At 38.6% G+C, this 13,809-nt stretch overlaps 1 protein-coding gene across 4 annotated transcripts in view; it reads right to left on the bottom strand.

Annotated features, from left to right (window-relative positions):
• Positions 1-4,541: 4,541 nt before the first annotated feature.
• The window catches only part of TMLHE (trimethyllysine hydroxylase, epsilon), a 256,921-nt gene continuing 247,653 nt past the window's right edge, over positions 4,542-13,809 (bottom strand). For 2 of the 4 annotated variants that reach the window (XM_067723733.1, XM_067723736.1), the window contains 2 exons: positions 7,856-8,021; positions 4,542-7,150 (listed from right to left, as the gene is read on the bottom strand). In XM_067723733.1, the coding sequence (XP_067579834.1) occupies positions 7,019-7,150; positions 7,856-8,021 (298 nt within the window). In that variant the 3' untranslated portion in view covers positions 4,542-7,018. Of the gene's footprint in view, positions 7,151-7,807; positions 8,022-13,809 lie in introns of all 4 variants that reach the window. The other 2 variants (XM_067723734.1, XM_067723735.1) reach the window with 2 other exon arrangements.

Here is a 13,809-nt window from a genome sequence, read left to right as displayed (position 1 = left end):
TCAGTTGTGGCAGGATTTACTACCTGTGCAGTGATTAGAAAGATGGTGAAGTCACTAGGCTCATTATGTGTCTAGAGATGTGCTGTCAAATAGGGTAGCTATTTGGCCACATGTGGCTTTTTACATTTAAATGCAAATTGAATGAAATTGAAAATCAGTTTTTCAGTTCCACTAGCCACCTTTCAAGTGTTCAAAGCCACATGTGACTAAGGGCTACCATATAGGACAGCACAAATAAGAAACCTCTCCATCATCACAGAAAGTTTCTATTATATACCAAATGGTGGGATTTCTATTATATCCCAACGTAACTCATTTGTTTCACTCCTACAAAAGACAGATGGGTCATGGAAAATGACAGCAGATCATCACAGATTTAATTCGGTGGCAATATCAATTGCAGCTGAGATTTCAGATGTGTTGTGAATTCTGGAGCAAATCGACAACCCACAAAGTTTCTTTTCTCCAGTTCCCCACGATAAGTAAAATCAGAATAAGTTTGCATTTATAAGGAGTATTAATTTTACTGTCCATCCCTCAGGGCAATGCCAGATCCCTTGTTTTTTGTTGTGAGTTGTGATATATATATATATATATATATGTATATATATATATACATATATATATATATATATATATATATAAAATGTCTGCCATAAGGAGGGAGATTAAACTCTGTGGAAATTCTATGGAAAGTCAGGATATTACTTCTTAAGTGAGAGCAAGTTGTTGCACCTCACACTACTTATGATTAAGAAAGAGGCACAATAATTGGCGTGTCTCTTTGGATTTTGAAGACTGTGTACATTGATTTGTATCCTGCTACTTTACCAAATTCATTGATTAGCTCTAGTAGTTTTCTGGTGGCATCTTTAGGATTCTCTATGTACAGTATCATGTCATCTGCAAACAGTGACACTTTTAGTTCTTCTTTTCCGATTTGGATTAATTTCTTTTTCCAGAATCCTCTAATCTCTCCCTCTTTTCTGACTAGCTCCTTTCCTTTCAGTAAGAAACATGCTCAGGTCCACTGTCCCCTTCTGAAAATCAGTATCCTCGACTGCACGGGTCTCCTCCTCCTCATCTGCCTCACAGTGTCAAACTGTGTGCTTCACTGTAGACTAATCCAGCTGGGCCCTTTCTGGGGACACTTCAGTATCAATATCCTTAGATATTTTTCTCTTTCATTGGTCAGATGGCCCACAGAATACTCCTCCAGCTGCCGGAATTTTAGGGTCAGAGTTGGAGAGGACTGGGGGTTTATAGCTTTCAGCGTGCATACCTCCACTTGAGCCCTCTGTTTTCAATATGAGACTCCAGCTGTTGTTCCAGCTGTTGGGAACTCCCAGTCCAGATTGTCTCTGCTTTACCCTCTGCAGAGAATATAACACTTCAGACTTCTGTCAGGGCAGGGAAGGGCCAGACACTCAGTGCAGGCAGGCATCAACTACAGAAAGGGATTTTGAAAAGAATCTACTTCTTACTTTTCAAAAACCCTCATTAGTTTGGTACCCACTCCCCCTTCGCCTCCCCTTTCAGAGTTACCTGTTGCAACCTTTGAAGATTCTTGTGAGGAGCAAAGGGGAGTTAGTAAATCAGGTTGTTTTCTGGCTTTTCCCATGAAGGGCTTACAATTCCTAGTTTGTGGACTTCTTAGTTGTCTCTTTTCCTGCTCTTCTAATCTTTTCAAATATCGTTTTATAGTAGTTTCAGTGGGGTTTTGGAAGGTGGTGAAGTTAGATGTGGAAGTATCATTGCAGGCATGGATGTCTCCTTGCCTGCCTCATTCACCCTACACATCTTTGTTATCAAGCCACTCTCCCTAAAACACTCCAGACTCAGCTTTTCTCATCAGGCTCTCTGATCTCTTCTATGACCTTTCTGCTCTTTCAGCTCTCAGCCCCCGGACCACCTACCCCAAACCAACTTCCTATCCATAAAGGCCATGCTTGAGGTTCAGGTGCCTTGCCAGTAGTTCTGCAATTCACGACCTGTCTACTCTCTCTGACCCTTAGCATTCCACATACTTTTCCAGCTCTGACTCCCATAACTTTGCTCTTTCTCTCTAAGTAGAATGCTGATTTCTATCAAACACAGAGGCTAACCCTGGTCTCTGCTATTTGTTCAAATACTGATATTGGTGACAATGATAAACTACTAAGTACTGAGTGTTTATTATGTGCTGCTCACTATGGGAGACACTTTATACATATGACCTCATTTCATTCTTTACCACAGGTTTATCAGATAGATGTCATTTTTTACCCCATTTTGCAGGTTAAGAAACAGAGGCTCAAGGAGAGAAAGTGGCTTCCCAAAATTTGCCAGGCTAGTAAGAGACAGAGGCTGAATTCAAGCCAAGGTTGGTTCAAGTCCATGCTCTTCCTACAACACTATGCTGCCTCAGTCAAGGTATCAGAGAGGGAGCTAGAAAGCAGAAGGTGAGAGGACACTGAGGACCTGAATTGGAGGGAGTTAACCACCATCAATGGGGCAAAGGGTAGACCATAGATAATGATGGGGCTAATACAGAAAAGCCTTCACTGACTTCAAAGATGTGCATAGCATTGACCCTTGTGATCTTCACTTGTGCACACGATAAATTACCATGCTTATCCACCCACATAGAAAAAGTTAGACCACCACTATTAATCAATATAATACACACACACGGCTTAAGACAATGTATCACAATTGTAAGAGATGTTTGATTAGTTTTTTCGAGAAAGGAAGCTTGGATTCTGTTAATCAAGCTAAGACTTCATACTGTTTCATAGTCTGGCACAAAAACAGACACGACAGCGATGAGCCTGATCCATCAAGAAAGTGTGCAGTCATAGTCTGCAAACTCAGTTTAGGGAATCAGGGAAGAATAATAGCAATATGGAAAAGATCTCCATTCAAGATATTACAGTAGGTTCATGCTGTGGCTAGCCTTGTGCTCCAAACACACAGCAATGACGGCAAAATATCAAAAGGTAAAATAAAAAAGGAATGGTCAACATACACACAAAAAGGATAACTGTCTCTGTGCTGAAGCAGCAGGCTTTTGCTGCACTGGAAGCAAACAGTGGTGTCTAAAAGAACTATGAGCAAGATGGAAGCTCACTGCTTAAAGCCAAGAAGCAGGATGAAATTACCCACCAACCCCTGAATGTAAATCAGGAAAAAAAGAGGTACTACCAAATCTCCCAGCATCTTTGGCTCTGGTGAGCTGCAACCTTGAAGAGGTGAGGACACAGACACAGGCTGACCTCACAACTAGGAGCTGAGCCGAGCCATCAGCTGGCTCTGTGAGTGGATCTTCAATATGCCCAAGAGCTTCCTGGGGCAGTGATGTGAATAGGTCCTGTAAGGTCCTTTTTTTTTTTTTTTTTTTTGCGGTACGCGGGCCTCTCACTGCCGTGGCCTCTCCCGTTGCGGAGCACAGGCTCCGGACGCGCAGGCTCAGCGGCCACGGCTCACGGGCCCAGCCGCTCCGCGGCATGTGGGATCTTCCCGGACCGGGGCACGAACCCGTGTCCCCTGCATCGGCAGGCGGACTTTCAACCACTGCGCCACCAGGGAAGCCCTGTAAGGTGCTTTTGATCTTAACAACTGACTGGTATTTTGCAAGATTGTGGTAAGAAGGAAACATGCTGAATAGGTTGATTGATTTCCTTCTAACATCAAGGTTCCACCTTTGAAAGAGGTAAAATTAGAGAAAGTGAAGAAAAGTTTTTAGAAAGTTGTGGGGGGGGGGGTTTGTGGATGTTTGCAGAGTATTTGCAAAACAAATGTAGATATTCTCATGGTTCTTTTAAGATTTTTTGGGAAACACTGTAACAGTGGAGATGATTATTATCTATGATTGGTCAGCTAGACTGTGTAAGTATGGGAAAGGGGGGTAGGAATTAACATTTATTGAGCAATATGGCAAATTACTTTAAAGCATTGTCTCTGTGGCCAGACTGTGAAGGTTCTAATCCAAACTCTGACACTTATTTAGCTATGTGATCTTGGGTAAGCCACTTAATCTCTCATTGCCTGTATTTGTTTATTTCTAAAATGGGGATAGGGTTGCTGTGGGTATTAAAAGCACTTAGAACTGTGTCTGGCACATAGCAAGCACTATGTAAGAGTTAGCTATTATTATTGGTCATTATTATGTGCCACAAACATCTAAGTTAATAATCAGAAATTTGTCACAAAACCCTGGAGGGTAGGTATTTTCCTTACTGCACCCATATAAGAAAACTTAAGCGATGAGAGGCCAAACAAAATTACAGAATGGCACAGCCCTTAGATGCTACTTAGTCCAAGGCCTTCATTTTAAACTGAAGAAGAGAAAACTGAAGAGCAAAATGCAGCTAGCAGCAAGAAGGAAGGACCAACAGTCATGATCTGTGTGGGACTTTCCCAGTTTTAAAACTATAAGCTCTGCAGCCCAGGAAACCCCTCTCAGTTTGCGCACACTTGAATGCTTGGTCTCTCTAGATGAAGGTGAACAAAATTCAGCACCAGTTAACTGCCAAACACAAAAAGACATACAGAGAATGTGATATTTTCTTGTGAGTTTGTTTGAAAAGAATTCATTAATTTATTTTCATTACAACAAATCCATATTATGAAATGATTATGTTAGGTGCTATAACACCATATTAGGTGCTGTGCTCTTGACTCTCTACTGATCCCATCCCACTATAGCAAAAGGTAAAAGTGACCCTACAGTGAGCTTGGTTGACACACACCCATGCTTACATTTTCAGGGACACCAGAAAGAGATGTGAAAAAGAAATCTCTCACATAGAAAGTTGTCAGTGACCATCATCAACACTCAAATAATTCCTTTTCCTCTTTCTTCCTCTGAGGAGAGTACACTGTAGAAAAGTATTGATTGAAAATTTAGGAACATGAGGATGAAATAATTAATGAATCAAGGTCCCAGAGAAGAGACAAGGTAAAGGGAGTCCTTCAGTAAGGGATAACATTGATCTGTGTCCTTATCTCTCCAGGGCCATGAATATGTTCTTTCTTTGTCATAAAGCAATGCTGACCTCAGTTATAGTGTAATTTTCAAGGCTAATTTAGGTAAAACTTCTAAAAAGGTAAATATCCTGATGAAGACTAATGAATGGTAACATATTTTAAGCGTACATAATAGTACAGAGAAAAGACGGTATGTTAAAATGTTGTTACTTTTTGTTGTTACTTTTCTATTCTAATCGCTAAAGGGTATACTCTTTAAGACGTGAACTTAATTATCAATCCTTTGACCTAAGAGGAAAACACACTTCATGGAAGACCCCTAAAGATTCCTATATAGTACAATTAAAATGCAGAAATATTTGAGAACATATTTTGGAGCACTGGATGGGTCAATAAAATAATGTATAAACTATTAAATGTGAACTAGGAACTTCCTGAAAACATCAGATTACGCTCTATTCTCTGTCAGAATACTGACTTTTCTTTGATTTGTGACTCCTAGCCTCACTAATAATGCTTTTTTCCTCTCGTGCACATCCTAGCCTGGACTGTCTTTCATCATTTTATAGCAGTCAACGTGGTTATTGTACAGCTTCGCTTTCAACGAAAGCCAAGGGAAAATAAACCTCACACCTATCTCTCTGTCTCTCTCTATCTCTGTCTCCCTTTCCCTTTCTCTCTCTCCACATATAAAGGAAAGCCATTAAAAAAATAAAAGAAACAAGGTATTATACTTAACCCAGTCAAATCTTGGCAATTAACATGTATAATATTTTAAGATAGGGGAAAAAAAAGGAAAAAAACGATTAACAGAAATGGAGGAAAACAGATTGTATCCTAAATTCCATCAAAAGCCAAAATGCAAGTTCGGATAGTAATCTCCAGTTCTTTGGAGGCACATCATCGATTGTGATGAATTCCCTGAACAATCTTAGAGACTAACCCTCTGTACCCTCTGTTGTGTTTTGTGTGTATGCACACACGCATGTGCATGTGTGTGTGAATTACTATATGGAACCTCAGAAACGTCTAAAAACTTTCTGCAATTATCCCTCACGGAATTACAAAACTGATGGGTTTGTTTCACAGGAGCTATTGTGACTTCTTAGTTTTACTCCTCAAGAGATGACTTAGATAGAGATAACTCTTCTCACAAGATAAAACACTCTGTATTCAGTTCCCACCTTATCACTGAGCTTGTAATATGAAGCAATTCCTACAATATCTGTAGTTCTAGGAGACCACAGAGAAAAATTTAGGGTTCCAGTTAAACTCTTTAATCCATAGGCCTATGTAAAGGACTGTCCCAAGGTATGGTTCTCAAAGTGTGGTCTAAAGACACCTTTAGAGCAGTCCATGAGATCCATTTAGTGGGTCTGTGTATTAAAAACAATTTTTAATAACAACATTAAGATGATATTGCCTTTTTCACTCGAATTATCTGATGAATGTACAGAAGACTTTTCCAGAAGCTACATGACATGCGATGATGTCATCTCTCTGACAGCTGATGGATGTGTGCCTTTTTGTCCGTAAATTTTAAACATTTCTAAGTTTTAATATCTAATACAATTAGTAGCAATAGATACGACCCACATCCAAGCACTCTTTGGGGCCCTCAATAACTTTTAAGAGTGATTAGGTGTCTTAAGACCAAAAATGTTGCAAATCTCTGCCCTATTAAGGCTTTTTATTTCTTTTTAACAGATCCTGTTGAAACAAATTTTTACCTAGTGACTATTATTGTTTCTCTATCAATGTGGTGATTGTATTTCTGAGGCAGATTGACCACAATTACATCAAAGGGTCCAAAAACCAAATGAGTCCATGTTATAGCTTGGGGAAGAAAGCTACCATACTAGAGGGCTGACATTGGCTATCTCAGAAGCCTCTCTCCAAGGTTTTCCCTGTTAGAGAAAGGGGAGGCTTTTGTTTTGTGTGATGAGGTAAGGAGACAATTTGAAGTCGGTACTGACACAATATTATTCTGCTGATATGAATTCTGGTAGCCAGGTTGTCAGGTGTGTTCATAATACCAATGCTGTCAATTTTAAGCCTGAAGACCCAAGAGACGAGCAGTGTTTAATACATCATCCCTTGTTAAATAGCAGCCACAGAGTTGGCGGTAGCCAGTGAAGGATTCCCTGCCATGTAGGACGCGCCAGTTGTCTATAAATAGGACCTGTGAGTGGGAAAAAAAGAGAGAAAAAACACTCAGAACAAGGGCAGACCAAAGGAACCCTAAATCAGAAGAGATCATTTAAAATAAAAGCTTTAGGTTGTTCTCTGGTTACATTCAATGAGGTGTTTTTCTTTTGAGATTAAACAAACATTTGGAAACTAGGATGTACATAGCTCTGTAGTAGGCTAAATGGAAGTAACAAAGGTAACAGCAGGTTACAGGCCCTGAACTTTGAGGAGCTTTTATTTCTTGATTAATTATTCTCTTATCAAAGCAAACCAGATCATTGGTTTCTTTTTTTTTTTCTTTCTCTTTAATTGTTATTATATATGTTCTCAAAGAGTTAAACTATTTCATTATGTCTTATGCTAAGCTAGAGATATTCTTTATCCAGAGGAAATATCAAGAGCAAAAAAAAGGAATCATAAAGCCAGAAGGACCCTTAGCCCATAGGGACATGAGGATGAAATAATTAATGAATCAAGGTCCCAGGGAAGAGAGAAGGTAAAGGGAGTCCTTCAACCCCCTCATCATACAAATAGAGTCACTGAGTCAGTGGGGAGAGCCTGCTTCTAGGTCATTTAGTGAGTGAGTGGTAGGACCAGGGCCAACACCCAGGACTCTTTTCTCTTTTTCCTTTGCAACATTTTGACTCACATATTCAATAAGTACTCATTCTTCACTGCTTCAGTATAACGAGCTTACTTGACATCTTTCGAGTTTGGCACCCACCCTGCCAGGCTTTAGTTTGACCCAAAACTCATTCTCAGGTTTCCTCAACTCTATTGTTAGAGTCCGGTGTGCTGTATACCAACGATGGACAACATCATAAGGTACGGTATTGATGACAGCCCGGTCATAGTTGTTGTACCTAAGGTGAAATTGTGAGAAAGAAAGATCTCCTCAAACACATGTTAAAGAAATCTGTTGCTTATTAAGCAATTTTACATAAGCTTTCCCTATACTTATTACTTGTCCCATGATGAGGTAACAATAATAATGTTCTCTCATGACTACAGGATTTTAGAGAAGAGCTCCACTGCCTGTTGACCATATTTTGTTTTCTTTTGGAAAATCTGAGGATAGGGGATAAAAGAAAGTTTTAGCTGGTTTCTACCATCTTAGAATATTATGTTTTATCTAAAGAACATTCCCTTGGCCAAATTTCATAGAAACACTGGGGAAAGATCTGAGCTTTCTCCTCACCAAGCTGAGGTTGGCAAGAGTTTGTACTAACAAAGCTTTCTTTTTAATAGGATGACTTACAACTTTTCAGGTGTTTTCCTTCGTGGGAGAAATCCTAGCTACAGCCTAGTAGAGAGTTTACCCAGGAATCTTCACTGATTCATTCATTCAACCCTAACATTTACATGAGTACTCGCTATGTGCTAGGTGGTGTGTCAGGCATTAAAGATATAATGGTGAACACAGCAGACATGATCCCAGACTTTGGGAATTTTACATTCTATTGAGAAAGATAGATGATGAACAAGTAACAAATACATAACTAGTTACAGATGTTATGTAGAAAAAAATAGTGTTAAATGATAAAAAAAATATTGGGAAGTCTATTTCAGAAGGATTGTTGAGAGAAGGACTTTTTTTTTTTTTAAAGAAGTGACATTTGAGCTGGTACTTGTAGGATAAGAAACCAGCAATGTGACAAGCTGAGAGAAGAGTGTTCCAGGCAGAGAACAGCAAGTACAAAGTCTTAGGGTGGAAAGTAGTTTTATGTTTGCAGACAAGTGAGAAGGCCATGTGGCTGGAGCTGAGTAACCAAGGGGAATAATGGTAAGAAGTGAAGTGGAGGAGGGTAGCCATGGGCCAGATCATGTATAGCTCTGTAGGCTATGGTAAGGGCTTTGGATTTTATTCTAAGTACTGTGGGAAGCCACTGAAAAAGGTTTCCTAAGATATTGGATTTCTTTTTTACCTAAGGCAAATTAATTTTTGTTTACTGAAGTACACTATATATACAGAAAAGTACACAGATCATAAGCTTGATGAATTTTCATGATGTGAACACATCCATTTCACTAGCACCCAGGTCAATATATAGATAATTACCTGAACCCCAGAACATTCCCTGTCCCCCTTTCCCATACTGTCTCTCCCCTCACCCAAGGATAACTACCATCATGACTTCTGTCAGCAAAGATTAGTTTTGCTTATTTATAAAACTTTATAAAAATGGAATACTGCAGTATGTACTCTTTTGTGCCTGGCTTCTTTCATTTAACATTATATTTAGGAGATTTATCATCATTGTGCCATATGGCAATAGTTCATTCATCCTTCATGTTGAATAGAATTCTACTGTGGGACTATACCACCACAATTTATTCATCCATTCTGTTGATGGACATTTGAGTCATTTCTGGTTTGTAACTATTACAAACAGTGCTGGAGGTTCTGGTCCATGATGGAAATATAGGAGGCTCCTGAACTCACCTCCTCCCACGGACACAGCAAATCTACAGTTACACGGGGAACAATTCTCTATGAAGAAATCTAGAAACTAACTGAGCGACTCCTACACATTGGGTGAATGAGAATGTATAAGAAGGGCTGAGACAATCTTGTCATGGCCCTACCCCTGATTCAGTGACATATAATCATGTAGAAACTCACAACTCCCAGCTTCTCCCTGAGGATTGAAGGGTTTGAACCCAACATCTAGTGTCCCAACTTTTAAGACTTCCACCTGAGGGATGGGTCCCCAAAACACACAGCTTTGAAAGAAAATGGGGCTTGCAATCATGAGACCCAACAGACTATACCAAACAAAGAAACACTTCTTAATAGGTCTGTGAGGACTTATTGTGGCTATCCCCCCCCAGGCCTACCACAGAGACAGCAGACATAAACACTCATATCCCAAACCTTCCCTAAAAGAGGTCTATTTGCATGCCTTAAAAGCTGCTGCCTGAGGGTCAGGCTTCTAATTTAGCACACAGCTATGGACAGACTGTGATCCTCCCTGGAGATGGGAGAGGCCAGTGGGCACCATCTTCACATTCTTCCTCTGGCCCACTCCAGGTCACCAGTGTCTCCCTGGAATGAGCTTGTATACATGTTTGGTAACCTGGTTTTTGTGACTGCTGCACAGGGGACACCCTCCTTGATAACATGGCTCTGGCAGCCAGTGGGGTTTGAGTTACAGAATCCACAGGACTGTAGCAAACAAAGAAACACTTCGTAACTGGCTATCTCTTCATGGCTTAGTGCAAAGAGGCCAAGCAGAAGCCCTCAGCTCCCAGTCTTTCCCTGAAAGAGGTCTACTTGTATACTTTAAAAACTGCTGTCTGAGGCTTCCAATCAGCCTGCATCTGTGCTGACTGAGATCCTTCCCTTTGGGACACTGACAGGTCTTGACATACCCTCGACTGCTAGGAGCCACTCAAAACAAAGAAGGCACCTTAGACACTCACAAAGGTTTGAGAGACAATCAAGAGGTAGAGCTGGGCTGAACAATAAGGTTCACCTCCTACATGAGACCACTCTGTCAAAACTGAGAGAAGTGTGAAAAACCACAGAGAATCAAGGAAAATGAAGAAACAGAGGAATATGTTATAAACAAAAGAACAGCTAAAACTCCAGAAACAGACCTTAATGAAACTGAGATTAAATGATTTATCTGATAAAGAGTTCAAAATAATGGTCAAAAGATTCACACCAGGTTAAGAGAACAATGCATGACAAAGTGAGAATTTAAACAAAAAGACAGAAAATATTTTAAAAAATGTATCAAACAGAAAGCACAGAGTTTAACCCTGGGCCATTTGGGTTCACAGTCAATAGCTGAGTGTTAAGTGACCTTTAACAGATTCTGATTTTAATAACAAAATTTGATATACTTATATATTTCATTTAGTGTAGGATGTCAATGTTTACAAAACAGACATACTGTATGTAGTATTACAAACATGCTGCCTATTAAACTGTGACTTTCTCAACAACAACAACAAAAAAGAAAGCACAGAGTTGAAAAATATAGTAACTGAACTGAAAAGGTCAACAGATGGATTCAATAGCAGAATAGATAAAGTGGAAGAAAGGAACAGTGAACTCCAAGACAGGAAATTGGAATTATCCAATCAGAGGAGAAAAAAAAAGAATTAAAAAGAGTGAAGATAGCTTTAGGGAATTATGGGACTCAATCAAGCAGACCAATATTTGCATTATAGGGGTCCCAGAATGAGAAAAGAGAAAGGGTCAGAAAGCTTATTAAAAAAAAATAACAATGGCTGAAATCTTCCCTAATCTAGAGAAAGAAACAGACATCCAAATCTAGGAATCCCAGGGATTCCCAAGAAGGTAAATCCAGAGACCCGGACTGAGACACAATATAATTAAAATGCCAAAAGTTAAAGACAGAGAGAATCTTAAAAGAAGTAAGAGAAAAACAACTTGTTACATACAAGAGAACCCTCATAAAACTATCAGTAGATTTTTCAGCAGAAACTTTTCAGGCCAGAAGGGAGTGACATGACATATTCAAAGTGCTGAAAAAAAATCCTCCAATCAAGAATACTCTACCCAGCAAAACTGTCGTCCAGAATTGAAGAAGAGATACAGAGTTTTCCAGACATGCAAAAGTTAAAGGAGTTCATCACTACTAGACTGGCCTTACAAAAAATGTTAAGGGACTTCTACAATATAAGCTGAAAAGAAAAGGTGCTAATTAGGAACAACAAAACGTATGAAAGTATAAATCTCACTGGTAAAGGTAAATACATAATTAAATTCAGAATACTCTAATGTTGTAATGGTGGTGGGTAATCACTTATAAATTCAGTATGAAGGTTAAAAGACAAAAGTAGTAAAAATGACTATAACTACAATAATTTGTTAATGGTTACACAAGGTAAAAAGATGTAAACTGTGATGTCAAAAACATAAAACACAGGGGAGAAAGTAAAAATACAGAGCTTTAGTGTGTTTGAACTTAAGTGTTAGTTTAAAATAGACTGTTATAAATATAAGATGTTTTAGATAAACCTCATGGTAACCACAAAGGAAAACCTATAATGGATACATGAGACAAGGGAAAAGAAATCTAAGCATAACACCTACAGAAAATCATCAAACCACAAAGGAAGAGACAAAGAGAAGAAGAAAGGAACAAAGGAATTACAAAATAGCCAGAAAACAAATAACAAAATGGCAATAATAAGACCGTATCTATGACTAATTATTTTATTTTTTAATATTTATATTTATTTATTTATTTAATTTTTGGCTGTGTTGGATCTTAGTTGCAGCATGTGGGATCTTTGTTGTGGCACACGGGATCTTTTGCTGCAGTGTACAGGCTTCTCTCTAGTTGTGGCGTGCAGGTTTTCTCTCTCTAGTTGTGGTGCATGGGCTCCAGAGCACGTGGACTCTGTAGTTGTGGCATGTGGGCGTTTACTTGCCCCGTGGCATGTGGGATCTTAGTTCCCTGACCAGGGATTGAACCGGTGTCCCCTGCATTGGAAGGTGGATTCTTTACCAGTGGACCACCACGGAAGTCCCTATCACTAATTATTTTACATGAAATGGACTAAACTTTTCAATCAAAAGACATAGAGTGGCTGGAATGGATTGAAAAATAAGACCCATCTATATGCTGCCTACAAGAGACTCACTTCAGCTTCAAGGACATACACAGACTGAAAGTAAAGGGATGGAAAAAGATGTTGCATGCAAATGGAAACCAAAAGAAAGCAAAGGTAGCTAAACTTATATCAGACAAAATAGACTTTAAGCCAAAGACTAATTAGAGACAAAGAAGATTATAATTTAATGATAATGAGGTCAATTCAAAAAGAGGATATAAGATTTGTAAATATTTATGCACTGAATTTAATAGCACCTAACACATAAAGCAAACATTAACAGACATAAAGGGAGAAATTGACAGTAACACAATAACAGTAGGGAAGTTTATCATCACCATACTTACTTCAATGGACAGATCATCCAGACAGAAAATCAATAAGGAAACAGTGGCCTTAAATGATACATTAGACCAAATGCATATATATATATATATATATATATATATATATAAAACATTCCATCCAAAAGCAGCATAATACACATTTTTTCCAAGTGCATATGGAACATTCTCCAAGACAAATCACATGCTAGGCCACAAAACAGGTCTCAACAAATTTAAGAGGATAGAAATTATATCAAACTACTTTTCCCAATTACAATGGTATGAATCTAGAAATCAATTACAAGGAGAAAACTAGAAAGTCCACAAATATGTGAAGATTAAACAACATGTTACTGAACAACCAATGGGTCAAAGAAGAAATCAAAAGAGAAATAAAAAATATCTTAAGACAAATGAAAATGGAAATATAACACACCAAAACTTATGGGATGCAGCAAAAGCAGCTCTAAGAGGGAAGTTCATGGCAATAAACACCTACACTAAGAAATAAGAAAGATCTCAAATAAACAATGTAATGTTACATCTCATGGAATAAAGTCCAAAGTTAGTAGAAGGAAGAAAATAACAAAGATCAGAGCAGAAATAAATGAAACAGAGACGAATAAGACAAAAGAAAAGATCAATGAAACTAAAAGCTGTTTTTTTAAAGAAGATAAACAAAATAGACAAGACCTATAACTAGATTTACCAAGAAAAGAGAGGACTCAAATAA

This window comes from Pseudorca crassidens, chromosome X (genome assembly GCF_039906515.1).
Source record: "Pseudorca crassidens isolate mPseCra1 chromosome X, mPseCra1.hap1, whole genome shotgun sequence".
NCBI lineage: Eukaryota > Metazoa > Chordata > Mammalia > Artiodactyla > Delphinidae > Pseudorca > Pseudorca crassidens.
This window is presented reverse-complemented; position numbering and strand designations above follow the sequence as displayed.